Source organism: Castor canadensis, chromosome 1, assembly GCF_047511655.1.
Source record: "Castor canadensis chromosome 1, mCasCan1.hap1v2, whole genome shotgun sequence".
Taxonomy (NCBI): Eukaryota; Metazoa; Chordata; class Mammalia; order Rodentia; family Castoridae; genus Castor; species Castor canadensis.
The window spans coordinates 198,718,261-198,745,956 of record NC_133386.1 but is presented as its reverse complement, the minus strand read 5'-3'; the positions used below and the strand labels follow the sequence as shown (position 1 = coordinate 198,745,956).

Sequence of the window (27,696 nt, the reverse complement as noted above, 5' to 3'; positions counted from 1 at the left end):
AACAGCCACAGGTCAGAAATGGTCAGAAAAAAAATTTCAGAAAAATTCCAAAAAGCAAAACTGGGATTTGCCAACCATGCACCTGGCACTGTGAATCCATGTGAATGAAGTGACGCAGAGGCCCAACCTGCTGTAGCCTCCTGTCCATTCACAGGTGCTCAGTGTCCATCAGGTACTCACAGGAACATTCTTCACGTCGTATGCACTTAGGCCTATGATAGTTACATTTGTACCGAACACATACAGACTTTTTGCTTCTTAAACAATGAGGCAGAACAACTATGTCTTAGCATGGACATCATATTAAGTATAATAAATAATTTAGAGATGATTTAAAGTATACGGGAGGAGGTGTGAAGATTGGTATGTATATATCGTGCCATTTTATATAAAGAACTGAGCACCAGTGGATTTTGGTATCCAAATGGGGGCCCTAGAGTCAATCCCCCATAGATACTGAGAAAATGAATTAGCTACAATGATGTACTACAAATTGTTAGACCTAGAGAAATACACATAGGGTGCTCAAAATGTTTTCTCCCAACTAGAAGGTGAGCATCACCTGGGAACTTGCTAGAAATGGGCTTCTCTGCCCCCAACCAGACCCCCTGAATCACAGTGAGTGAGGTAGTGTTACAACCAGCCCTGCAGGGGGTTCTGATGGGAGCTCAGGTTTGACAACCTCTGCTCTGGAACATGACATTACTCCTGTTACACGGTGAACCCTTAACTTTTAGGACAGGGTACCTATCTCTAAGAGACAGGGCAAGGTACCTATCTCTAAGAAATAAATTCAAGTTTATTAAGTAAAAAATGGGACGGTTGGGGGAGGTGGAGAGGTGGGGGGGGTGCGAGGGGTGGAAGGCGGTAATAAGCAAGTCACCCAGAATACACTCGCACTTTCACCCCACGAATGGCAGCCCTCCAGGCTCCCGTGCACTCTGCTCCCCTTCCTTCTCAGTAGCCAAGCCAAGCATCCCCATCAGCCCTTCAACGTGACGGCGACCTCAGTCAGGAAGGCCACGGGGGCTCCCCCCAGCAGATGGCTCACAGCGGCCTCATCGCGCAGACGTTGGGGGCCCATTGTTTGAAGGCTGTTTACAGTCACCCTGTTTATAGTCCCCACGTCGGGGAGCTCGGGACTTAACGTCCCAGTCCGCGCGGTTGGAAGCCCTCTCATGCCCCTGGCCCATCATCCCCAGTCTTGCGCGCACAGACCTGGGCTCCCCTTGGGGTCCCGAGCCCGCGGCCGGGCGCCACGGACAGTCTCCCGTGTGTGTTGTGTCCCATCCCCCTCCTTGGCCGAGCGGGGAGTCCGAGGCGCTGGGGGCGGAACGGTGCCCCGGGGGGCAGGGCCGGGCGTGGTGGCCTGGCCCTGCGGGTGGGGCGAGCCGGCCGCGACACCGCCCTCTCCGGCCAGCCAATGGAGGCCGAGGCTCCGCGCCGGGATTGGAGCCGGCGTGGGGCTGGCCAGCGCTGTCAGCGCGGTTATAAGGGAGGGAAAAGTTCCCTGCGCGGAAAGCCGGGCAGGCGCACGCTCGTACGGCGGCCGCAGCGGCAGGGCGGGGCCGACGGGAGCGGGTGGCGGCGGAGGAAGGACCCCCGAGCGCGACCTCGCCTCTCTCGGTGTCTCGCTCCGCCCTCATCATCGTCCCGGGGCCCCAAGGACTTTTGCGCGCAGCCATGGGCGGCGTCGGGGAGCCCGGCGGGGGGTCGGGGCCTCGGGAGGGGCCCGCGCAGCCAGGGGCGCCTCTGCCCACCTTCCGCTGGGAGCAAATCCGCCGGCACGACCTGCCGGGCGACAAGTGGCTGGTCATTGAGCGCCGCGTCTACGACATCAGCCGCTGGGCGCAGAGGCACCCCGGGGGCAGCCGCCTCATCGGCCACCACGGCGCTGAGGACGCCACGGTAAGATAGCCCACCGCCGGCGGGGTGGAGCCTAACGCTTGCTTCGGGGGCCTGGGTGCTGTATAGCCTTCCACCTGCCGGGCCTTAGCATCCTTTCTACCCTCCCTGACCTTTGACCCCCAGGCCCTAGACGGAGAGTTGGGATAGAGCCAGGGTCCTGATGTAGAGTAAGGAGGTCATTTCTTTGCGTGGAGGACTCGCTCACTGGGGGGAGGACTCGCTTCCGAGCGAGGAAGAGACCCTCAGAGGTGGGTGTGCCATGGTGGGCAGCTTGCTGTCGGTGAGGTCCTTCCTGTTGCTATGAGGTTCCTTTCTCCGTTCTGGGACCTTCAGAGCAGGGCAGCCGTGCCCTGTGCTTGTTGGGTGCTAGCGGCAGGCGGGGATGGGCCATTAGGTGCTGGGCCTGGGCAGCAGAGTTTGGGCAGGGCCTAGAGGTCTGTGGCTTTCCCGGATCTACTGTAAACTGTTCAGAGGGCCAGTGACTCACCTCTGCTGGGCTGGCAGCTACACGTGGGAAGATTTTGCCAGCCAGGCTGAGTGGGCCTCCTCCAGAAGCACAGTCACCCCAGGAACGTGCTGGCCCCTGGGGACCCTGGCTTCCCATTCCCAGCCCATGTCTAGACAAGGAGGGATGGTGGCCCTCAGGACTGGCTGGCTGCAGCCCACTAGTGGAGCAGCCTATAGGGAGCAGATTTACCAGCCTCTTTCCCTGGACCTCAGGCCCCCACCTGGACAATAGGGTGCTCTGCCCTTGACCGGTCAAGAAGGTCTTCAAGACCCAGGGGAATGAATCCTTCATGGTGAAACTTTCTGCCCTGTCCCAGGACTATCAGCCTCCTTCTCTTCCCCCACCCATCCCAGCAAACTGAGGGATTAGAGAGAAGGCTCTGAACTCAGCATCCTGTGGATCAGGGAGCGTGTGGGCACCGGCAGGCCTGTGAATGTGCCTGAATGCATTTGTGAGTGTGTCTGTGTGTGTTTGTGTTTCTCCCAGGGCATGGTGAACTTGAGGTGCTCTAAACTCTGGCTGCCCTTCGAGGGTCTTAGGATTGCCCACTCCAGCATAGAACAGGATGGAGGGCAGGCAAAGAGGACTATAGGGAATATTTATTAATTGCTTTTTCCTGGTTAGGAGCAGGCCTGTGCCTGGGGCCCTCCCACATAGGAGTCTCAATTTTATATTTTTCTTGAGACCCAGAGACCTCCATTTGACAATTTTGTAATTGATTCATGACCAGTAAGCCTGGTTTAAAAAAAATGTGTGTGTGTATATATATATATATATATATATATATGTATGTATGTATGCATGCATATATCTGCTTCCTGGGGCCTGGGCCTGGCTCTCCCATTGGAGGCTCTGAATGGCCAGAGATGTCATTCCTCTGAGCCGTTTCCTTTGTCAAGTAGGGAGAGCTGGACTAAATGGCAAGCCACTAAGGGCAGGACCATGCCTACTCCACTCTGTGACCCAGGGTATGCCATGTTGTAGATTTCATGTTCAGTAAATGTTGATAGCTTCTCAGTGTGAGTGTGCCCTGCAGACTGTAGTGTGTCGTGGGACAGCCATGCCACAGCTAGACCTTTGCTGGGTGACCATGTCTGGCTCCAACCCTGTCTGTAATAGGAAGGGGTTGCTGTAGGCTGTTGCTTAGCAGCTTCAGGGCATCAGACGCTGGGCTGAAGTCGCCAGAAACACTGGCCTGCTCAAGCCATAACTGTGGGAGGTGGCTGGGTGTAGAGAACCCCAGATTTTGTTCATGATGGGCCCATAGGGCTTCTTAGGGGTTGGGCCAGCCCAGTGCCACCTAGCCCAAATGTCAGGCACCCCATCCCATGCCCTGGAACTCAGGTTGGGAAGCAACCCTCTCTTGCCAGCTTGGTCATCCATCAGCTGTTCTCATGTCCAGGCACAGAAGCTTTCCTGCCAGGAAATTCCCAGAGTTCCTATGCTGTGAAGTCAGTCTGTGGCCATCTTGGGATACCCTAGGGAGAGTATTCTGGGCCCTAAGCCAGGTTTGTTTAAGATTCATAGGCACCCTGAGACAAGCAGAGCCAACCAGAGAAGGGCAAGGTCCAGCTGCTGTTAGTCATAAGTATACAAGGGCCACTCATGTGGCCCTACTATACGCCTGACTCTAAATTCAATCTTTGTTATTGGTACTCACTCAATCCTCAAGACAACCCTGTGAGGCAGGTACTGTTACTGCTATTCCCGCTGTACAGATGAGAAAACTAAAGCTCAGAGAGATGAATTACTTGAAATTAAGTGGCAGGTCTGGAATTTGAACACCCAGCCACACTCTTAACCACATGCTACCCTGCCACTTAGCTGTATTATTTCAGTCATTCATTTGTTCTTCAGTGATTGGATCCCTAAATCTATGAATGAGCATCTCCTGTGTGCCTCACTCTGAAGATGCATCTGCAGGGAAGGAGTTCCCAGCAGAGGGACGAGGTAGAGCAAAGCCTCAGAGGTGGGACCTTACCTCCTCTGTCTAAAGAATACAGCAAGACTGTCATGAAAAGCAGTTTGGGGGTAGATGAGGTCTAGAGGCATCTGTGCTGGGCTCCTACTGGACATGTTGTCCCTTGGAGGGCCTTTGTTTTATTCTAAACAGGAGGGAGAACCACAGAGGACACGGTAGGGAAAGCCTGAGGGTCTGATTTATGTTTAAAAGGATCCCTAGTGGAGAGAACAAAGGCAGAACCTCCTAGAAGAGCAGCAGCTAAGAGAAGGGATGGTGGGGACCTGCCCTTCACTTGGTGAGGCCACTCAGAAGACGTGACCACCCATCTGAGCCCCAAAGTATGAACATGGCCAGGAAAGAGGGTAAGAAATGCTGTGGGTACAGAGGGACACCAGTGGGAACCACTAGGATTGGCTCTGTATTATCTTTAGAGAGGGACTGGACCTGTCCCCATGCTATGACTCTTCTCTCTGGCCATCAGTTTCCCCATTAGTGCAATGGGGATAGTGACTGGTGGAGTGGTTCAAGTGGTAAGAGCACCTGCCTAGCAAGCGTGAGGCCCTGAGATCAAACCCCAGTACCACCAAAAAAAAAAAAGAAGAAAATTCTTTCATCTTGGGTGTACTGTAGAGATGGTGCTGGGCACTCTGGTGACTTGTTACCATGAACAACAAAGCCCTGTAACCATGGCGGTGGTGAATTCACTGCCCATAGCTCTACAAGGGTGAAGGGTTTCCCAACACCCTTTGGTGCCTTTTGGGCTGGAAGGACTAAAAGTTGTGGGAAGACCCAATATCCATCAGACCTTCTGAGCCACCTGCCCCAGTATCCTCTTGACCTGGGATGGAGGTGGGGGTGGCCAGTGTCACCATTAGAGGCTGTGTCACAGTAATTTCAGCCAACAGTTATTGACTAGGCACTCGTCTGTTAATTCTCCTAACAACCTTGTGAAATGAGTATTCTTATTAGCCTACTTTACAGATGAAGAGACTGAGGCCAAAAATGAGCAATGTGACCTACCTGTAAGGGCAGGGCCTTCATCCTTGGGCTTGGAAGGTGAAGTTTATGTTTGAATGGGAGCTGGGAAGGAACAGGACTAGGGTCTGGCAGATTCAAGACTGAGTTAGGGCAGATTAGATCCAACCATCTGGATCTAGTGCTCACAACCTACTCCCACCCACCACACTGGCTACCTTATGCGATGTGACTACTCCGGCCCCCAGCAGGCTTTTTTTTTTTTTTTGGAGTACCCCCACCCACCCAGGTCCCTTCCATAGTAGGCTGCAGTGCCCACTCCTTCCCTCGCGGGGAGGAGCTGGGATTGTCTAGCACTGGCAGGAATGCAGTGTGCATAGGTGGGAGGGCTGGTGACTTCAGAGTATCAGGTAGGCCTCTGAATTCTTTCCCGAGGGTGCCCAAGCTGCCGTGGGTTTCTGATAAAACATCCAGACTCTGGTGGTGGAGCCAGAGTCTAGTGGTAGAAGGAGAACTTCTTGCCAAAGGGCCTTGCTGCTTTGGAGGCAGCACTGGGACAGGAACACCTGTGAGGACAAGGGTCCTGACTAGGAGAGGACTTAACATGTGTTGCCCACCCTTCTTCAGGACACCAGGATGCTGGGAGGTAGGGGCAGCTTTCTGGAGGCAGCTGTCCTTGAGCTGGGCTCTGCTACACAGGCTGCAGTTGGATGCGCCATGTTCAAAGCTGTCTTTGTTTCCGTATCTTGTGCCTCAGTTTCCCCATCTGTAAAAGGGAAGGGATACTGAGAGTGCTTCTCCACTGAAGGAGTTGCTGGGGAGAGGATGGAAAGGAGCATTTGAGTATAGGGCCTGGGTTCTTGCTTATCTCTACTTGGGAGAGCAAGAAAGGCAGGGATTTCTTTGGGTCTACTTAGAGACCCCACATCTACCCCAGTCTCCAGCAAAAGCATAAGGAGGTAGCATGGACGACCCCAGACCACCCAAGCCCCAGAGGCTCTGCCCTCTCCCTGTTCCAGACTCTTCCTGTCTGACCTGGAACATTCTCCATTCTTTGGCCCGTGACCAAAACTCCCTTCTTCCCCTGCCATGTTTGGGGAGGAAGAAGACTGCTTACCCTGTCTGTTCCTTACCCTGTTTTTTGACAGACAGAGACATGTATACACTCTCCTACCTATACGTGCAGCCCACCTCAGAGACACTGATCTCCAGGGGGGCTGCAGGATGAGGACTCAGATGAGCTTCTGCTGGCTACCAGGCCTCTTTTAAGTGCTCTACCTATGCAGATTCAGTCTTCCTAGCAGCCTGAGATGGGCATTAATGCTTCCCATTTTACTGATGAGAAAATGTGAAGTCTTTTTATGGGGCTCCTTGGCTCCTAAGTGGCGGCTCAGGTTCCATGCTGGGCAGACAGCTGACTCCAGAGTATTCCCCGCACCCCAGCCAGCTGCTACACGGAGTTCATGGCAGAGCTGAAGGCAGGGCAGGAGCTCTGACGGCCAGGCCCACCACCCCAAGGTTTCCAGAGAACGAGGAAGAGCTGGACTGTAGCTGTGTCCCTAAGGAGCGTGGACATCACAAAGAACAGACTTGAGTGCGAATCCCAGATCTGTCGCTACAAACTCTGTGACCTGAGCAGATGTCCTCACCAGTAAAACAGCATATACTCCTGCCACAGGTGCTGTGGAGGGCTGGCTCTTGTCCACTTCGTCACACCTGCTGTTTTTTGTTTGTTTTGGCAGTATTGGGGTTTGAACTCAGGGCTTCATGCTTGCTAGGCAGATGCTGTACCCACTTGAGCCACTCCGCCAGCCTCACATCTGCTTTTGAGTGCCTGCCCTGAGCCAGGCACACTGTTGTGAACAGAACCTGCGATGACCAACCTCTTAAGTTTGGGATGCCCTTTATATTTCAGTAGTTTCTCTTAACTCTGCTCTAAGCCCCAGTAAGAAATACCGAATTTCATTTTTGACTCTTCTAGGTAGGATGAGGGTCACAGGGATTGGCACATGTACACCTGGGAGGATGTTTTCAGATGCATAGTGGGAGGGGTGCTGCAGTACCCAAGAGTCAGTCAGTGCCGCGCAAGAACCACTCTCCTATCCCCCACAGCCCAGGCTTCTAGTAGCTGGGTCCTTGGCTGCTTGAGATGACGACTGACCTCATCCCATCCCACCTAAGAGAACCTTTGCCTCCTCTCCAGCCCAGAAATGGCCACCCTGAGCAAATGCTGAATGGCCACAAGCAGTTTCACAGTCAGGTCCAGGTCCAGAGCCAAATGGAGCTGTGTTATATTATCTTGAGTAATAACTTAATCTTTCTGAGTCTTCACTTCTGCCTGGCCTCTGGGTCCTTGAGTAGAGGCCATGACCCCAGCCAGTGTTCCAGAAAAAGCTGTTTGCTGGTACACCCAGCCTCAGTCTAAGTCCAGGGATGTACCTTGCTGGTGCTTCCTGACTGCTTGAGAACATAGGCTCCATGGTGCCCACCTAGCCCGGAGCTCAGCCTGAGAGTCTGCTGCTGGAGCCCTGACCACATGCTCTGGAATTTCCTGACCAACCCTGCAGGGGAGGGTCACACCTCCCCTTATCACTCTAAGGAATAAACCCTACTGGGAGACCCTTGGGTGGAGTCTGGCTCTGTGCCCACCTCAGTGCCTCCCACAGGGCTAGCCTAAGGGAATCAGGATGTAGGAAAAGGAGGTGTGAAGGCTGCCTACTCCCCCAATACCTCAGCCTCCCTGCTCAAGGGAGTGGTCCCAGAACAGATACAAGGGAAGAGGGAGGGAAGGGCTCAGAGGTAACCTGGGACCATAGTGTCCACCTATGTGTGTGCCTCGTACACAAGGCTGTTATCTGTCTAGTGTTTATGTAGGCTGTTGCTGTGGACATGTTTCTGAGTCTGGATCTTGCTTGCTGAAGCTGTTTGTGTGTGTGTGTCTGCCTGCAAATGAGTGTACATGTATGTGAGTGTATATGTTTGTGCAAGTGTGTAAGGTACTGCCTTTCCATACCTCTGTGTGCATCTTGGCTCTGTGCAGCAGGGGACTTTCAGATCACTATCAATGCACACTCAGACTTAAAGAAAATCCTGTCACATGCTACAACACAGATGTACTTTGACCACATTTGTCGCAAAAGGACAAATATTGTATGACTCCACTTAAATGAGATTCCTGGAATGGTCAGATTCATAAGGACAGAAAGTAGAGTGCTGAGTGCCAGGGGCTAGCGGGGAGAGGGAATGGGAAGTTAGTATTTAAGGGGTGTAGTGTTTCATCTGGGGAAGATGAGAAAGTTCTGGAAGTAGATGGTGGTGATGGTTGCATATCAGTGTGAATATACTTAATGCCACTGGATAGTACAGCTAAAAATAGTTAACTTATATATTTTACATAATAAAAAATTAAGCCTAGCACTGGTGGCTCATTCCTGTAATCCTAGATACTTGGGAAGCTGAGATCAGGAGGATTACAGTTAAAGGCCAGCCCAGGCACATAGTTTGCAAGACCCCCATCTCCAAAATAACCAGAGCAAAATGAACTGGAGGCATGGCTCAAGAGGTAGAGAGCCTGCTTTGCCAAGTGCAAAGCCCTGAGTTCAAACACCAGTCCCACCAAAAAAAAAAAAAAAATAATAATAATAATAATTAAGTTAATTCTCAGTAGTCCAGAGCTAGAAAGACCCTGAAGTCTCACCACCTTGGTTTGCCCAGGAAATGGAGGTCCTAAAGAGAATGGACTAGTTCAAGGTCACAGACGAGTGGCAGAGCCCCACGAGCAGTCTTCCCACCTGGTTCCCCTGCCCTGCCCTGCCCAGGCAGCTTCCTGTGGGCTCCAGCCTCCCCTCACCCTCTTCTCTCCATTTTGCTGCCCCTCCTTCAAGGTTCATCTGCAGACCAGATGAGGGCTGGACTTTTGCAGCCCCTCCCCTAAATGAGGCACAGGGAGCCAAATCAGTCTGAGTTATTATAGGAGGCGTACCCTCCCCGCCCCCATACCTGGGCCAGTAGACAGGCATTAGGAAGGGGACCCCTAGGGCAGGTCCTGCATGTGTGACCTCTAAATGGGGACTGGAGGAGTTCCAATGCTTCCTTCCCCCAGGACGGTGCAAGAGTGTCCTGGCAGTGCCTACAAGGCCTGCTGGCCCTTGCAGTTTTATCTTTAATAGACATTTAATAAACATAAACGTTTATGGGATCAGTGTGATGTTTTAACATATGTGTATAGGGGAATTAATCAGGACACTGATTATACTGTAGCACAGTGGGTGACTAGTCAACACTGTCACTTCTGATTCAACCTACACAAGCTGGTAGGTTTCTTAGGAGGAGAACAATAGGAGGCCCCTTGTCCTTCACCAGCCTTCTTCAGAGGTGTTTCCCGTAGCATCTTGGAAGCCCCTCAGTGATCTTTCCTAGACCCATGGAGACAACACCACCCAGTCACTGTTTTTGTAGTCCGTCTGTGGCTGTCCATTCAGAGGGAGGTCAGTTGAAGACTGTGAACAATTAATGGAGCAAATATAATACCAGCGATGCACCAAGAACAATATCAAAACCATAGAGAAACCAGGAAGGCTAAGTGAGCCCAGTCATAAAGCTCAGGTGTACCCACTTATCAGCACTGCACTTCCTGACTAGTCTCTGTTCCTGCTCCTTATCTTTCTTTACATCTCGTTTCCTGCAACACCCCAGGGGGACTTAGCCTTGAACTCAGGACATTGCACTTGCTAGGCAGGCTTTCTACTGCTTAAGCCACCCCACAAGTCCTCCTCTTTCTTTCCTTTTATCTTCCTTCTCCTGCACTGCACCTTATCCCCCCTTCCCAGCTATTACAGAGAATCACAGGAAGGTTAGTCTTTTCTCTGTACTTAAAAAAATTATACTTTTTGCTCCTACTTTTTAGATAAGATGAGTTTAGCCATTCAAGTCCTTGCACACCTCCAAGAGCTCAATGTGTACAGCCCTCCACTGATTTTCCCCACCCCCTTATTGTGGCTCAGTGCTTCTCAATTACAAGTCTCCCCAGTCACACTTTGCCTGCTGCTGTGTTTATAAAAACTAGATAAATCAAACATTTGTGAGCCAAATCTTATTTATTTTTGGTGGGACTGGAGTTTGAACTCATGTCTTTGTGCTCACAAAGCAGGCACTCTACTGCTTGAGCCACACCTCCAGTCCATTTTGTTCCAGTTATTTTGGAGATGGGGAAGAGGTCTCACAAACTATTTACCTAGGCTAAATATTTAACTAAGAATCTATTTAACCACGATTCTCCCAATCTCAGCCTCTCAAGTAGCTAGGATTACAGGCGTGAACCAGCAGCAGCCAGCTCAAATCTTACTTTATATGCAGTAGAAAAGGGTGTGACTTCCAGAAAGCTTGTAGAAGAGCTAAACCCTCTCATGTAAGGCATCAGTCTTCCAAGGCTTTTAGACACTCAGGGATGTTTGGAGAAGGACTCCTGTGCTGGGCAAAACAAGTGAGGGGGTGCTGGTCTGGGGAGAACCCTTCCAGGTTCACGGACAAGGCTGACCCCTTAGTCCTATTTCTATGACTGCTGAACAACCAGCTGACTTTTGCCCACCTGTTCATCAACAGCCAGCTGCCTCTGGTACTTCTCCAGATGTCTGTCTGTCTGTCTATCTGACTGTCTGCTCTTCTTCAGGATGCCTTCCACGCCTTCCACCAGGATCTCCATTTTGTGCGCAAGTTCCTGCGGCCGCTGCTGATAGGAGAACTGGCCCCAGAGGAGCCCAGCCAGGATGGAGCTCAGAATGTGAGGGGGTCAGAATGCTGGAGGGCCTGGGGAGTGGTATTGCCATTGCCCTTGGGGAAGCAGAGCCAAGGCTGGATCTGCTGTCCCCAGTTGTAGCAATGCCCTGCTTGGCCAGGAACTTGCTATGGGTCCCTGGTGAGCCTTTTCCCTGGTCTGGATCCAGTGACCCTATCTGCAGTGAGGATGTCGATGAGTTGAGCTCTAAGGGTTTCCTTTCCTAGCTCTGGCTCTCTCTGCTTCTCACTCACCCCATACCTTTTAGGTATGGGAGGGGACTTGGCCACCAAGTAGTTCCCCTGCTCACACCCTAGCTGGCTGCTCTTTTCCCTCCATCCATCCCTTCTTGTCCATACCTCTTGGGCCTGGCACTGGGCACTGGGAAGAGTGGCTGGGGCTGGCTTCTGGGGGCAATGGGAGGCCTTACTTCCTCAGCTGACTGGTCACTCTCCTGTGGCAGACCCAGCTGATCGAGGACTTCCGAGCACTGCGCCAGACAGCCAAGGACATGAAGCTGTTTGAGGCTGATCCCATCTTCTTTGCTCTCCTGCTGGGCCACATCCTGGCTATGGAAGTGCTGGGCTGGCTCATCGTCTACCTCCTGGGCCCTGGCTGGGTGTCCAGCACTCTTGCTGCCCTCATTCTGGCCATCTCTCAGGTAACCCTGGGACTACCCAACAAGCAAAGGGCCAGTGCATGTGGGCACTCAGGACACACTTGCTACATGAATGAGTGAACAAGTAAACGAGCAGCCAGAGGGCTTCTAAAGTGGACCTGTGGGTCATGCTGTGTTCCGAATTAGCTCAGAAAGTTCCTTAGTTGATAACTTGGGTCAGGCGCAGCACAAGGAGCTGGAAGGTCATAGCCCCATTCAAAAGGGCCACAGACAGTACCCTATAACAAAAGACAGGTTAACCAGAGAAAATCCGTTTGTAGTTTTTACAGGACACAGGTGCTTTCAGACTGAAGACTCAAAGACTCAGTTGGGGTGAACTGTCCATTTTTATACTTTCACTTTGATGAGGCAGGGACAGCCATGTAGAGATGTGATTAGACAGTAGAAACAGATTAGGCAGAGAAACCCAGGAAGGCCTGTTTGTTCAGAGCCTTTCTCACCTCTGTATAGCAGTCCTTCCTCCTAGGTACAGAACAGAGAACCCTTTCTGATCGGATGGTCTTATGACCCACTATCAGATAAGATAGGTCAATTTGTGGCCAATTCTAAGACAAAAAAGAAAAATCAAAATAATATTTTTGGGCTTTATGGTTTTGGCCTTGGGGAAGAGGGGCTCTGATTTCTATGACCAGCCCTGGGGAAGAGAATTCTAGTTTCTGTCACTTGCCTTGGGGGAGAAAGTGAAGCAGGAGACAGGAGGCCTAGAGGAGATCAGAGAGGAACTGGCATCTTATGCCCTTGCCTTGAGGTATGGTTTTCTGAGGCCTGACACTTGAAATTCCGGTCACCCTCCAGCTCAGTTTGCCCTAATCTGTAAAACAGTGTACTTGCAGCAGGGACTTGAAGTAGAACATTAGCAGTGGGCATACCCTGGGAGCTAGAAGGGGCCTGGACAACAGGCACCCTTCTCCATCCTTTCTGCGGCTCCCTCTGCCAACTCCTGACCCGCCCCTCTCCCTAGGCTCAGAGCTGGTGTCTGCAGCATGACCTGGGCCATGCCTCCATCTTCAGGAAGTCCCGGTGGAACCATGTAGCCCAGCAGTTTGTGATGGGGCAGCTGAAGGTGAGGGCAGGAGTGGGTGGGTGGGCAGCTAGGTGCTGAGCTGGGTCTGCCTGAGTGTGTGGGCACAGTCAGGCCCTACCCCCAAGTGCCCTTCTCCCCACAGGGCTTCTCTGCCCACTGGTGGAACTTCCGCCACTTCCAGCACCATGCCAAACCCAACATCTTCCACAAGGACCCGGATGTGACAGTGGCACCTGTCTTCCTCCTGGGGGAGTCATCTGTGGAGGTAAGTGGAGAGAGCAGGGACACACTTAAGCCAGGCCAACAGCTGAGGGGACCTGTCAGCAACTAAGTCCCCCACACTGGCCCTGGGTTTAGCCCCTACTCTAGCTCCAGATCCAGCCAGGCCCCAGTGGACTCTCAGCTGGGGACAAGTTGCTAGAATCTAGAGTTGCCTTTGACCTTGGCATCAGTCAGTCCCTGACCTTGGCCTGGTGAGCTGCTTTCCCCATCTGCCACCTGTCTCCACAGTATGGCAAGAAGAAACGCAGATACCTACCCTACAACCACCAGCACCTGTACTTTTTCCTGAGTGAGTATTTACTTGTCCTTCTGGGGTTGGGACATACTGGGGTCACACCAGAGCCTGTGCCGTCCTCCCCAGTGTCCTGTGGGCTCTCAGCCACCTCCAGGCTATAGCTCTCCTTACCCTTCCAGCACCATGGCTTTGCCCCCACCTGTCACAGCCCTGCCTGAAGCTTTCCCAGGCCCCAGTCCCAATTTCTTCTGCCCTCTCCTTAGGGTTGCCTGAAGCCCTAGAATATTTAGGCAATTGCTGCAAACAGGAATGGGGGAATTCAAGGGCAGGAATGAGTGAGACTGTCCCTGACCTCCAGCAGAAGGAACAAGGGAGATGGAAGACAGTAGGGGAAGGACCAGTTGCCAAGGGACTAAGCATGGATCAGGCCTTGTGGGTAATGCAGGGTCATCCCAGTGCATAGAGCCAACACTGTCGTTCCATGGGCATTCCTAGAGAAAGAGAAGCGGCTCTCCCTCTACTCCCCCACTCCATTTCCACATCCCAGCCTTGCTCTTAGGCTCTCTTGTGCCCACTTCTTGCAGTTGGCCCACCACTTCTCACCCTGGTGAACTTTGAAGTGGAAAATCTGGCATACATGCTGGTGTGCATGCGGTGGACGGTGAGTGGGAGCTACTTAGGACCTCTGGCATGTAACTGTGGGTGTATCTGTCCATCCACAGATGTAAGTGGGTTCACATGTGCATGCCACGGTGTGTTTTCTGTGTGTGTGCGGGGGCAGAGCAAGTGTGCACATGACTACATGTGTGCACAGGGGGTATGGTGTTGGTCTCTCTCTGAAGGAAGAATCACTAGATCACTGTGCCCAGTGTCTGTGTCCCAGGCAAGGGCTACCCTGGCACACCCTCCATGATCACCTGTGAGCTGACAGGGCAGGGACCCTGTTCTTTTACCTAGCCAAGAAAACAGAAACCCAGGGAGGGTTTATGACCTGTCCAGGGCTCTGAGGCAAATGGAGCAGAAGGCTAAGTGACCTCAGCTCCTCTTTCCACCTCCCAGGCCCTTGGACACCTGGCCACCCTGGGGGTCACTCAGCATTGCTTCTATCCTCTTCACAGGACTTGCTCTGGGCCGCCAGCTTCTACTCTCGCTTCTTCTTGTCCTACATCCCCTTCTACGGTATCCCTGGGGCACTCCTCCTCTTTGTTGCTGTCAGGTATGGCCAGATTCCAAATGGCAGGGGATGGGGGTGTCACACAGGCAGCAGGTGACCTTGACCGCAGCCCTCCCTGCTCAGCCTTCATTTGCCCTTCTGCAGAATGGGCAAGTAGTGCCAGTTCCTTTGGCTGCTAGGGGAATCAAACACAAGTGTAGCCAGGTGCCGGTGGCTCACACCTGTAATCCTAGCTACTCGGGAGGCAGAGATCAGGAGGATCAGGGTTCCCAGCCAGCCTGGGCAAATAATTCTCAAGACCCTGTCTCGAAAAAACTCATCACAAAAGTAGGGTTGATGGAGTGACTCTAGGTGTAGGCTCTGAGTTCAAACTCCAGCCCTGCAAAAATAAATAAATAAAAATTTTAAAACCACAGTGTAGTGGCAGGGCCCCCAGGCTGCTAGGTGTGAGGTAGCAGCCTGGAATGCTCGTGGCCTTGTGGGTGACCCTCGAGCAGGGCAGCTCTGCCTTCAACCTTGTGGGGGAGACACTGTCCATTCTTTCTTTTAACACCAGGGAGGGAGAAATTTACAGGCAGAGGAGCTGAGGGACAGCCTCACTCCAGCCTCCACTCAAGGGGCCTCAGTGGTGAGCTGGATATGCGGCAATGCTTGTGCCTCCCTCACAGGGTCCTGGAGAGCCACTGGTTTGTGTGGATCACACAGATGAACCACATCCCCAAAGAGATTGGCCATGAGAAGCACCGGGACTGGGCCAATTCTCAGGTGGGCAGAGGAAGGGCCAGGTGGTGGCCATGCTGGGAGTGGAGGGGTCCCAGCTGGAACCAGTGGGCAGGGAGGGATGGGGCCTGATGGGGCTGCCAGGTGTGAGAGGAATGCAGCGGGGTAGGACTCCAAGCCAGCCTCCTTCACCTGTGCTCTTCCTGCTCCTGGCAGCTGGCTGCCACTTGCAACGTGGAACCCTCACTCTTCATTGACTGGTTCAGCGGGCACCTCAACTTTCAGATCGAGCACCAGTGAGTGCCCCCCAGGGGTCCTGACAGGGGCTGGGGGAGTGGGACATCCCAGTCTTTCCTGGGAGGCCAAGCCCAGAGCCCCGGGATCACCAGAGACCTTGGGCGGGATGGCAAGGGGGCCAGGGAGGTGAGGAGTGTGCACAGTCCCACATCTCTGCATACTCCTCACCTCTAGCCTCTTCCCCACAATGCCGAGGCACAACTACCGCAAGGTGGCCCCACTGGTCAAAGCACTGTGTGCCAAGCACGGCCTGCATTATGAGGTGAAGCCTTTCCTCACTGCCCTGGTGGACATCATCAGGTAAGGCACCCAGGCTCTTCAGTGATAGTAGCTGCCATGCCCACTTCCTCCCACTCAGCTCCTCCTAAGCAGCTGGCCCCCTAAGCCACATGGGGCCCTTGTTAAGAACTGGTATTTAAGACCTTTCTAGATCATCCTGTGCCCTCCCTCCCTTCCCCACCATTCATCCACAGACTGAGAATTCACAGAGCAGCTACAAATGTCAGTGAGCAAGTCAGACTGAGGTTGCTGCCTCCCTGGAGCTGGCATTCTCGTGGGGGAAACAGAAAGCAAGCAGCGGGAAGGAAGGAAGAAAGGGCGGGAGAGAGGGAAAATGTGAGCAGTGCTTTGGCAAAACAACAAAAGTCTAGGGTGGAGGCAGGTGAAGGAATGTGAAGGGCCAGGCGGGGATGCAGTTGTTAACAGGGTATCATGTGGGCCGTATGGAGAACCTGACGTGAAAGCAGACACAGGAAGTGAGGAGACAGCTGATCATGGGGGAATCTAGCAGAATAGTATTCCAGGCAGTGCAAAGGCCCTGAGGCAGGAGTGGAGCCACTGAACAGAGGAAGGCCTGCCTGATTTACATCTTGGAATGATGCTCTGATTGAGTATGCTATTTGGGCAAGAATGGAATCAGAAAGAGAAAAGCCAAGGCTCCTGCACTTACCCAGGCATGCGAGATGGGGGTTCAGCCCCTGGGGGCAGCCTAGGAGGTGGTAACCGAGGTCAGAGGCAGGATCTCCCTCCTCTGCATCCTTACACATACTGATCTCTTTACTTGGATGCTCTTCCATCTGTACTACTATTGAGGCTTCTCTTCCTTCGTGACCCTTCCAGGCCTGATCCTCTGAGCCCCTGCCACATGGTTCACCCCTGCCAGAGCACCTAGCCCAGGGTTTCTTGCAAGTTGTTAATATTTCTGGCTTCTCCCTAATTTTGGGCCCCTGGGGAGCAGGTTCCCTGTTGTATATGTCTTGGGGTCGTAAGGCCGAGCAGGAGGAGGCAATAGAGAGAACCATAGAGGCTCATGCCTGAAATAGGCCATCTGCCCTCCCTTCTCCCAGCCCTCGCTGCTCCTGGTCTGGATTGTACTCCAGCCTGTGTCTGGCTTCCTCTCCTAACCCATTCCCGGACCACACACAGCTGTCTACCCCAGGGAACATGGACTCAAGGGAGTGGGAATCTCTCCACTCACTCTCCTTACGGGAAACACGTGGGGGTGTCAGCATCTTACAATGGAGTTCCTGACCCCTACTCCCACCCACCTCCCAGGTCCTTGAAGAAGTCTGGCAATGTCTGGCTGGACGCCTACCTCCACCAGTGAAGGCAGCATCCGCCTGGGCGGAGAAGGGGTAAGGGCCCAGGGCCCCAGCAATCACCGAGCCACCCCAGGCAGGATCTACAGCCCCACCCTCACCCCCACGGTGTGCCCTGCCTGCCCACCTGGTCCTGCCATCCTCCCCGGTCAGCAGCACTATGGCTGCAGCTCTGTGCCCAGCAGGACCAGGGCAGAGGGAGGGTTCTCAAAGCCACATGGTGAGCACAGCATGTTTTCCTAGAGCAAAAGTGGGGGGAGACTGTTATTTTTATATAAAAACCAACCTAGATATATTACGGAGTAGTGTTGAATGTGCATGAATTTTGGAACTGGAGTGTGACACCCAGACCCCTCAGAGGGGCCATCAAGGGTGTGGACAGGGGATGGGGAATAAGGAGTACCCCCTTTGCCATGGGTGCTCTGGGTTCAGCTCAGATTTGCCTGACGGCTTGAGTCCTTTAGCCTCATCCACTCACCAGCACCCTGAGGCAAGTCATGTGCACAAAGCCCCAGGGCTGAGGCCCACATCTGCAGGGCCCCCTGGGGGGGGCAGGGGATGGGGAAATCGGCATGTCCGGCTCTGTACTGGCCTCGTCCTATAGTCCTTCTCATACTCCTCCAGGCAACTGGGCTTTAGAGGGCACCAGATAGTCAAGCATCATGCGGGCAGTGGTAGTGAAGCCTGTGCGTAGCAGCACCCGTCTCTCCCAGGCCCACCTGCTTGCCTGCAGTCACTGCACTGAATAAACCAAGCTCCTGAAGTGTGGCCATTCTGTCCCTGAGTCCCTGGAATCTGAGGACACATCTTTGGGCAGAGCACAACGGGTGCAGCTAGACTGTAGTATGTTTTTTGGATAAACCCAGGGCCTTCCCATGCTAAGGGTGCACTCTGCCACTGACCTAAACACCCTCACCTGGGGAGGGCATTGAGTTGCTTCCTGGGTGTCCTGAAGGTAAGCGAGAAGTCAGAGGTGGACTGCCAGGCCCCTCTGCTTCCAACACCAACACTCAACAGCTCTGAGTTGACCTGCAGGTGTCATTTGAAGACGCGTCGGCAACTTTGAACAAGCAGCACAGTTGAAATGCTGAGGTTAGACTTCTCCTAGGGCCTTTCTGGCATGGGAGCTAGTATCACCACCCCCAGCTATGGGGATGGCCCCCACTTTTGGTCGGAGTTCCCATTCGTCTGTATCGGGTTTCCTTTTAAAGGTAGAAAGGGTATAGATACTGTAATTCTTCTTATGTCCCCTCTCCACCTCTCCACCAGGATGACACTGTGGGGAAGAGGCCTTTGCTGCCCTCTCAACTCAGCCCTCCACAAGGCAACCCTAGGCATCTACTTGTAAACTATTCCGAGACCCAGATCCCTTGATGCAGATGGAGATCATGGTACTTGGGTCACTGCATGGTTGCATGGGCTCTTCCCCAGGGACTCGCCTTCTGGGTTCTCCTAACTCTCAGGACTCCTCCCTTGCCCAACCCAGCCTAAGGTCCAGGGTCTCCTGACAGCACCTGGATATTGGCCTTATTTATTGCTAGAAGCTCCTGGCTGCCCAGAGCTCAGCACAGGAGGCTTCAGCCTGCTTTCAGAGAGGGTGACAGCTGGCAGAGTGGCTCGAATGGTAGAGCACCTGCTTGGCAAGTGTAAGGTCCTGGGTTCAAACTCCAGTGGCTCAGAAAAAGAAAAAAGTTATCTCTCAGAGAGGGTGACAAACTAGGTTTGGCCCACCCAGATTCACTCCACTCTATGTGATTTCCACCCCCTCATCTCTGGGATCAGATGAACTTGGGAGGAGGATGGGTAGAAAATAGAGGGTGAAGTCCTGCCTCTGCTGGAAGGCAGGGTGTGTGACTTTGGGGAAGTTATTTAACTTCTCTGAGATGGAGTGCCACCCCTCCCAAGTGATAGGAAGTAAAAGGGGTGGGTGCAGGAAGGCTCTTAGCAAAGGGCCCAGCGGTTCAGTTCAGTGGTTTATGTACTGACTCTTATGGGCAGTACTGTGCCCTGAGCTCACTATTTACTCTGTGACCTGAAAACAAGCTCTTTGCCTTCCATAAGCCTCCTGAGGTAGGATTGAATGCCACGTGCAGTGGTGCACTTATAATCTCACCTACTTGGGAGGCTGAGGCAGGAGGATCAAAAGTTAGAAACAAGCCTGGGTAACTTAGCAAAACCCTAACAAAACTTTTTATTTTCTCAGAGGGCTTAGGGGTAGAGCACTTACCTAGTATGCTCAAGTCCTTGGGTTTAGCCTGTAGTACCGTACACACACACACCAAAAAAAAAAAAAAGAAGGCTTCTTCCTGCCTCAAGTGCAAACTCCTGATGCCCCAAAGCATGTCCTGTGTTCGAGGTCTCTATTAGGAGTCCCTCTCCTGTCATCACCTGTCCAAGTCCTGCAGATCTACTCCTGGAGCCACAAGAGCACGCAGAGCCAGGGCCAGGGAGAGCTTGGGTGACATTCCTCCTGTTCACGCCCTGGCAGACGGCCATCTGTGTACACCAAGTACACTGGGATCCACAGTGGTGGCTCTGATGCAGTTAGGGGGATGGTAACACCCAGGCCTCTAGGGACTCCGACTGCTCCTGCTCAAAGGGGTCACTAAGCCTGCAGCACCACCTAGGGGCATCTGGAGTGTCTGCACTACTGCGGGGCAGGTTGTGCTTCATGCTGCCCCTGGCGGTGACCTAGAGAAGCGTGATGTCCCTTGTGCAAACATGGAGTTACTCAATAACTTGTTTAAAGATCCCTTGGGGAGACCCCCTGCCCTCATGTATCTACCTAGGTCATGGCAGGTCATGTTTGCCCTTATCTTCCTCTGTCCCTCATTAGAGCCACTAGGAATGGGCTACCTCCAACTCCTCAGCGAGGACCCCTCTTCCATTTTCTGTAGGTCTCTTCCTATTTAGTCAAAGAGCAAAGATTAGGAAACAGAGCCCAGATTTCTGAAAAGACCAGAGAAAGGCCTTGGTGGTGCCTCTGGGAAACCTCGCCTCCCCTTTTCTGTACAAGAGTCCCAAGCCCGGAAATAAGCGAACCAGACTTGTGTGTTTGTTCTCCAATCAACCAACATCTAAGTCTCCTGTGATCCAGTTCAGGAGAACCAGCCCCTCCTGTCATTTGGGAGCAGCTGTCCACAAGGGGGCAGACAATGTCTTTGTGACTGGACAGGTTGTGGGTCTCTCCCATGCACACCTTCTGCACGTGCTGTCCTGGAACACCTTGCTCGAGGAACACCTTGCTCGACACCACCAGTATCCAAGCTCCAGGCTCCTGTTGATACTTCTCTCTAACATACTTGCTCTTGAACCAGATGGTTTGGAAGAAAGTCCTAACTGCTTTCAAAGTCCAAAGAAAAGCATTTATGATGGTAGAGGGCAGAAGGGCCATGTTGGTAATATCTAGCACACTAGGGGGTCATGTGTTCATGAGAAGCCAGTCTGGTTAGAAAGGTAAAATCCCACCAAAAGAGTACTTGGCAGCCAGGGCCTGGGCAAGCCTTCCCCTACTATTCATGGATGGACACCAAGTACACTGGGATCCACAGTTGACTGGTCCATCTCAGACATTAGAACAGCTGTCCCCCAGGGCACTCATCTTGGGGACAGCATAACTAGGCCAGCTATGGCAGCCTGAGCACAGCCCAGGTAGCTGCCACCTTTGCCCTGCCCCTTCTTGCCAAAGGCCTTCTCTCCCCTCCTAGAGGACCCAGAGGGCTCCAAGTGTCCACCTGGGCATCTAAGGAACTTGCCATGCTGCAGACTTCCTTTGGGCCTCCAGCTCCACAGCCCAGGCTGCTCAGCCAGCCCTGTCTCAGAGCCTGGCACCCTGTACGTGACCACACCACTGCAGAACTGATAGAGCTATCTCTGTAGCCACCCTGGTATGGGTGAGCTCTTATCTCCTCTGCCCAGACTGGCTGTCCCCCCACTGTTCACACCTACTCAGGCCAGCCAAGAGCCTCCTGCAAACAGCCTGACATTTGATAGAATGGATGTGGGGGAAGAGATGGCCAGGCAGACTGGGTTGGGAACAGGAATCCACATGCAAGCCTAATTCAGCTGGTGTCACTGTGTGGTCTTAGGGCAGTCCTTTGCCCTCTCTGGCCTCAGCTTCCTGGGTTATGAATGAAGGTGTCAAGGTTTGGTCGCTCAGGCCTTACAATTTTGGTAGGGGGTAGAAACCCACACTTCTGGGGGTGTTGATCAAAAATCTCAGTTGAGTACCAGGACAAGAGAAGGGTCATTAGGCAGAGAGCAGGTATGGCTGTCCCCAGCTTCTTGACCCAAGGGTAGTGCTCAAGGGCAGGGTAGGGGCTGGAGGTGTCACAGGTCAAGGGGAAGCCACAGGGGACATCAAGTGCCCATGGATCTGGGCCCAGATTTGCCTGGTGTCCTCAAAGCTGAGCATCCACCTAACCCTAAGTCTCCCCACTCCCTGGGTCCCTGGCTGTCCCAGACAATAGCCCCTGGAGTCCCAGTTAGCAGAGCCCAACCTGGGAGTCAGGGGTGCCAGGCTGGACCTGGTAGAACACAGCACAGGTGAGTGTTCTCCAAGGCCTCCTGTAGGCCTACCTGGGGTGAGGCTGAGGACTCACAGATGTTGAGAAATGTCAGTGTCCTTGGAGTCCTCTGGCCCAGCAGTTTTGTTGCTCAGATGCAGAAACTGTGGCCCAAAGGGTGGGGGAAGCAAAGGACTCCCCCAGGGCCACTTAGTGAGTCAGCATCAATCTCTCCCTCCTGGCTTGGGGCATCACACATATCCCACTGGCCCACTGTCTGTCCCTGCCTGGCTAGACTCAGGCCACTTAGCCCCCTGCCTCAGTCCTGCTGGGAGGTACTGCAAGGCCAGTAGGAGCTGAGGTGTTGGCTACCCTATGCCTCTTGGTTCTTATCTGGCACACCCAGCTAGCTGAGCCAGACCACAGCTAGCTAGCTGATCAGAGAGCAGCATGGATCCAGTGGAGCACCAAGTGCCTCTGGTGTATCCTTCAGACTTATCTGCGGCTCCGGGGATCATACCTGGGACCTGGTCCCCACAACCTTGCCTATGACTACGTGACCCAGGCTGGAATGGTATCAGCCTCCCCCAGGCTGTGGGGACTGATTGAGCCACAGCCTGGGAACAGCATGGAAACATCAGTCTCCAGGGTCTTCTGCAGCACCTTTGAAGGACTGGGGTTGTTTGCCTCCATGGCCTTCCTCCAGCCCAGCCTCCCTCCCTGCTGGGAGGGCCTCCCCTGGCCCCCAATACCACACCCCCAATATTAGCACGCAGGGAAGAATACTAGTCAGCCATTGATCTTACTACAAGAAAGTGAGAATAAAATTACTTCTTTTATTTCCCAAAAATGTAGGGGTAGGGAAGCAAAGTGATAAAAATTAACATCAGTTCTCTGTGGATTCATTCTGACTCTGGGGGAAGATACAGTAGCTGGTTGAAGGAGATTGTTGTCATGGTATCCTGGAGGTCTCTCAATGCCAGCTGGTCTCTCCTGGCTGGCCAGAGCTGGGGCATCTAGAAGGCTTCCCCAAAAGGCCCCCACTGAATCATGTGTGCCCGGGCTCTCCCCTGAATCTAAATATTGGTTAGTGAGTTAGATCTGAGAATGTCGCAGCTTAGTTGCCTCCCAGTGCATCAGACATCCCCCTTCCCTCACACTTCCTAGTACCCTCAGCTGCCCTGTCCCCCAGCCCAGCATATACCCCACCCTGCCCCATCCCCCACCCCCTTCTCAGCTGCAGCTTGGCCCTCACTGGGTCCTTCCATGCCCTAGCACCTCACAGTGGCCTCCTCCTGAGACTCCCTTCTCCCTGTTTCCCCTCCTCTCCTGACAGCAGTGCCCCCAAGCCACAGTGTCCACTGTGACCTCAGTGAGTGTGCCTGGTTCCGCCCACTGGGGCTCAGGGAGCCTGGCAAGGGTCAGCTGGTAACAACAGATTGTCCTAAGACCCAGCCTCGCTGCCACCCTCCTGACACAGTGCATCCTGAAACAAAAGGTTAGAACCGCAAAAGTTAAAAAACTAAACAACAGGAGAAAGAGGCAGAGATAGATAGAGAGGAGAAAGGCTCAGTGGTGGCCACAATGGGGGGGCTGTGATGAGCTCCTACAGGAATGCAGGTCCCAAGTCCTCTCATCCAAGCAGCCAGAGACTGGACAGAGCATTTAGAGAAGGGTCTGATTGCTTCTAGGATTTTACACCTCTCAACCAGAACAAGCATCTGCATGGAGTAGGGGATGGAGCCAAGCCTCCAGGCTAGCCAGCCCCTCCCCCAACCTGGCCATTGCCTCTGCTGAGCCTGCACAAAGGCCTCCTCTTCCTTCCCAGTGCGTCTCCACCTTAGGTTCCAAGGTCATATGCTCTGCAGTTGGGAAGACAGTGGAATGGAACCTGCACAAGCCCCAGAGCCTGGACTTGACTGGTGGTAGGCATAGAGGACCTTTCCCTCAGCCTCCAGATTCAAGCTGGCTGTGCTAGAGTCCTGGACCACTGTAGGGAGGCCCGAGGTACCAATCCCAGCCATGGGAAGGAAACCCAGAGCACAAAACACACTTTCCTCCAAAAAGGCAGACCATGTAGCCCTCAAGGAGAATGGGGTCAGGCCTGGAACCTGCTCTGCAGATCCCAATAATACATGAAAGACACAAGGGAGAGTTTGAAGGCTAGCGGCCAGGCTGGAAGAAGAGGAGTCCCAAGTCAGACCCCAGGATCTCTGATCGCCTCAGATCTTTAGGGGAACAAACTGGAGGCAGGGACAGAGTCATCTCTTATGACCACTTCTCTCCCTGCTCCTGGGGTTCTCCTAAGGCTAGTGGCAGAGGGGAGAAGGCTAGGGCTGATAGAGGGTAGGGGGCTGGATGGAGAGAGAAGTGAAGGGAAAGGAGAAAAAGAGAGAAAGACCAAACATGGGGTCCGTGAGCCTCTGTGTACCCCAGCCTCACGGGAGCCTCTCAGAACAAAAGCCCGCCCCTCCCTCTGGTCATCACCCCACCTGTGCCCCTTCCCCATAGGTGCCCCAAGAACACCACTTCATTTGTGGAGGTAGGCATCCAGCCACAGCTGCCCAGACTTCCTCAGGGAACTGAAAAAAAGGAGAGGGGACCAGGATGGAGAGAGGCCACGAGCCTCTCTCCACAGAAACCATGGTGGAGCTAGGAGGCCACGCTGGGGGGTGGCAAGTGCTTCCACTCACTACCAACCAGGGATTGCCACTGCTGGGGGGGCTACAGGTTGCTGGCCAGGCTCCCCAGGGATGTCCCTGAGGGCAGACAAAGGGAAAGTGCCATTGCAGCCCAGAGCTGGAATCCAGTGGTCTCCCACTGTCTCCACCGTCTCCACCGGAGTGGTCCCAGCTAGGTGCCTCTCAGTCCCTCGGCCCCAATTCCCAGCCCCTTCCACCTGTCACCTCCAGCCCCTTACCTGATGATGTCCTTCAGGGCCCTCAGCAGGGGCTTCTCCTGGTACTCAATGCCATGCTTGGTACACAGGGACTTCACCAGCGGGGCGATCTTGTGCAAGTTGTGCCGGGGCATGGTAGGGAAGAGGCTGGGCGATTCAGGCAGGCAGAGTGTGAGGGGTCTGGGGACCCAGCTGCTTCCCACCTGTCCCCATGGCCCAAGGAGCCTGATGGAGTCCAAGAGGCCCAGTCTGCAGCTCTATTTGCGGCTCCCTCCAAGCCTTGTGGCCATCACCAGTGTGGAGAGGCAGGAGGGGCAGTGTGTGAGCAGGGATGTGTCTGTGCTCTAGAAAGCTGGGAAGATAGATGGCACTATAGGCTCACACTTATAATCCTGGCTATTCAGGAGGCAGAGATCAGAAGAATCGCAGTTAGAAGCCAGCCTGGGTAAACAGTTTACAAGACCCAACACAAAAAAGGGCTGGTGGAATGGCTCAAGGATGGAGCGCCTGACTGGCAAACGTTAGGCCTGAGTTCAAACCCCAGTGTTACCAAAAAAAAAAAAAAAAAAAAAAAGATTTCAGATGGCCAGAGACAAAGATGCCATATCTTCCAGAAAAAGGAAAAAGATGGGAGATGAGAAGAGGACAACAACAAGAGGTGGGACAAGGGCAGGGAGCATCAGGGACAGTCCCTCAAGCTACCTGTGTTCCTGGCCGGCTATCTAGCCAAGCCTCAGTCTTCCCATTAATAAAGTGGAAGCAACAGTCCCGACCCTGCAGACCTCGTGGAATCCTGAGATGTGAGTGCAAGTTCTCTAACTGCAAAGCCTCAGCTGCTCGTGACGTGGTGAACTCGTCATGTAGCCATGTGGCACAGGACCCGGGCACCAACACCCCTGAGAGACAGCCTGGGAGCCCCTCTCCTGCCCTCAGTGAGACTAGCTGCAGAACCACACTCTAGGATGGGGCTGTGACCTTGCAAACAGGAGAGAGAGAGAGAGGAAGCCCCCATGCACCACCCTGTGCCCCATGGGCCTAGAGGCCACTTCTCCCCCATTGTCTGTCCTCCCACCTCCCTCAGCCTTGCTGAGCCGCACTCACTGGTGTTCGATCTGGAAGTTGAGGTGCCCACTGAACCAGTCATTGAAGAAGGACTGCTCCACATTGCAGGTGGCTGCCAGCTGTGGAGGGGACCAGATGAGAGATCAGGATAGAAGGAAGACCAACGGGTCTAGTCTTAAACCTGTGATGGCCAGCTTTACCCAGGGTCTTAAGAGCCACCACTCCGTGTCACATTATTCCACCAGGAGTCCCAGATTCCCCAAGGTCCCCTGTGGATTCCTACTACCATTTCTTGTGCAGCCCTGAGGCTACCAGCAGGATATAGGCGGCCCCAGAACAACCTGGGTCTGCTCATACAGCCAAACCTGGGGTGAGGGCATGGTTACTGCTTCCAGGCTCTGCAGGATCCTGGTGATGAGCTCTGCCTTCCCTCACCTGGCTGCTGAACCAGTCTCGGTAGTGTTCAAGGTCAATCTCCATGACAAGATGATTCATCTGTGTGACCCACACAAACCAGTGGCTCTCCAGAAACCTGGAAAAGAGTGCAGCTCAGAGCTGGAACCTCCAGGGACTGTCCATGGGGCCACCTGAGAACAGAACTGCCTGTTTCCTTACCCAGCCCAGGACAGGGCAGGCACCAAACTCAGCTGCAGCCCTTGTCTCACTGCCAGGATGAGGGTCCCGGGGCAAAGTGAGAACACATGGGCCTTTCCTCCTGGGGCTCACGTCACAGACCCATCAATGTCAAGTGCTCTTGAGGGCCCAGGGATGAACCAGAAAAGCTCACAAGTACCTGATGAAGTTGAGGAAAACGAGGGATCCCAGGATGCCGTAGAAAGGGATGTAGGTGAAGAAGAAACGCAAGTAGTAGCTAATAGCCCAGGCTAAGTCCTGCAGGGAGAAAAAAAGATCAGGCACAGAGCACCTGACCACAGATGTGAACACACACCTCCTACCACTCTGCATAGGTGTCCAAAAGAAATCTCAACAGGGCTCTAGAAGTTGGGTGTCAGGCCCACGGGTGTGATGCCTCCTGGAACTGCCTGCTTGCATGGGGTTTGCATGGCTGCCTTAGTTTCCGGGGAAAAGTGAGAAAGAAATGGGACATCGGCTGAGGGGCAGGCGTGAGCAGGAGATGAGCAGGCATTGTGTGGGTATAGAGAATTCTGAAAGTGCACATATTTTAATCTACGCAGCCCCCCAAACACAGGTCACAAGCTGTCCTCAGCCCTGTCCCTACTCACCAGCACCTGGATCTCCTTCCTTACCTCTCACTCCAGCATGACAAGTGACACTGTCTGACCCTGCTCTCGGGGCCCTCCAGCAACTTTAGATAGAACAGGCCTCTCCTCTCATGATCTCTCCACTACACTGTCCTCTCCTACCCACCCTCTCCCACCAAGGCAGGAACCAGGGTCCTGAACTTGGACATTTTCTCTCCTGGGAAGTGCCCAACTGGTGGCCCCAGCTGCTCCTCCCTCCACCACACGCGCACCGGCAGGCATACTGTAGTGTGGTCCATCTCTCTCCACTTTACTACTCAAGCCCACGTGTCCTGGCTGGACCACAGCAGGGCCCCCATTGCTTTCCTGCTTCTCCTTATGCACCCATGGCAATCAGAGACCTTTGCTCCAAGCAGATCCTATCTCTCTGCTGCAATGCCCTCCCTGTCACACTGACAGAATTCAGGGCCTCATGCATGCTAGGTGAGCATTCTGCCACTGAGTCATATCCCAAGCCCCATTTTAATGGTTTTGTGTCTATGCAGTGCAAAGTACATTTGTATATGTTCGTATACATAATATATGTATTCATGATATATGATACACACACACACACACACATACATGAGACGCCAGGGGGCCCTGAGAGTAGGGGGCTGGAAGGCCACATTGGGAGAGGCAGGTGCTTCCTCTCACTACCACCAGGCAGGACAATCAGAGCAAGGAGGAGAGCATAAGAGGTGGGGGATGGAAAGGCGACAGGAAGAATACCGAGCAGAATATTCAAGGATATCAGATCCAGCAAAAGACCAGGGAAGTGGGGCCTGGAGAGCACCCCAGCCTGGCCACGGGTGCCTGTGCCAGATCAGTG

General features: G+C 53.5%; 2 protein-coding genes across 2 annotated transcripts in view; one reads left to right on the top strand and one right to left on the bottom strand.

Moving 5' to 3' along the window:
* Positions 1-1,520: 1,520 nt before the first annotated feature.
* Fads3 (fatty acid desaturase 3) lies at positions 1,521-17,434 on the top strand. The gene is made up of 12 exons (XM_020178325.2): positions 1,521-1,908; positions 11,023-11,133; positions 11,591-11,788; positions 12,768-12,869; positions 12,973-13,095; positions 13,341-13,401; positions 13,932-14,008; positions 14,466-14,563; positions 15,190-15,286; positions 15,458-15,537; positions 15,713-15,838; positions 17,093-17,434. Exons 1-12 carry the CDS (start codon positions 1,684-1,686, stop codon positions 17,142-17,144), a joined length of 1,350 nt encoding a protein of 449 aa, XP_020033914.1. The 5' UTR covers positions 1,521-1,683; the 3' UTR covers positions 17,145-17,434.
* A 5,023-nt stretch (positions 17,435-22,457) lies between these two features.
* Fads2 (fatty acid desaturase 2) overlaps positions 22,458-27,696 on the bottom strand; it is a 30,713-nt gene continuing 25,474 nt past the window's right edge. The window contains exons 8-12 of the mRNA XM_020178327.2: positions 26,396-26,493; positions 26,038-26,134; positions 25,642-25,721; positions 24,562-24,687; positions 22,458-24,223 (exon numbers count right to left, since the gene is read on the bottom strand). Of these exons, the coding sequence (XP_020033916.2) occupies positions 24,172-24,223; positions 24,562-24,687; positions 25,642-25,721; positions 26,038-26,134; positions 26,396-26,493 (453 nt within the window). The 3' untranslated portion in view covers positions 22,458-24,171. The remainder of the gene's footprint in view (positions 24,224-24,561; positions 24,688-25,641; positions 25,722-26,037; positions 26,135-26,395; positions 26,494-27,696) is intronic.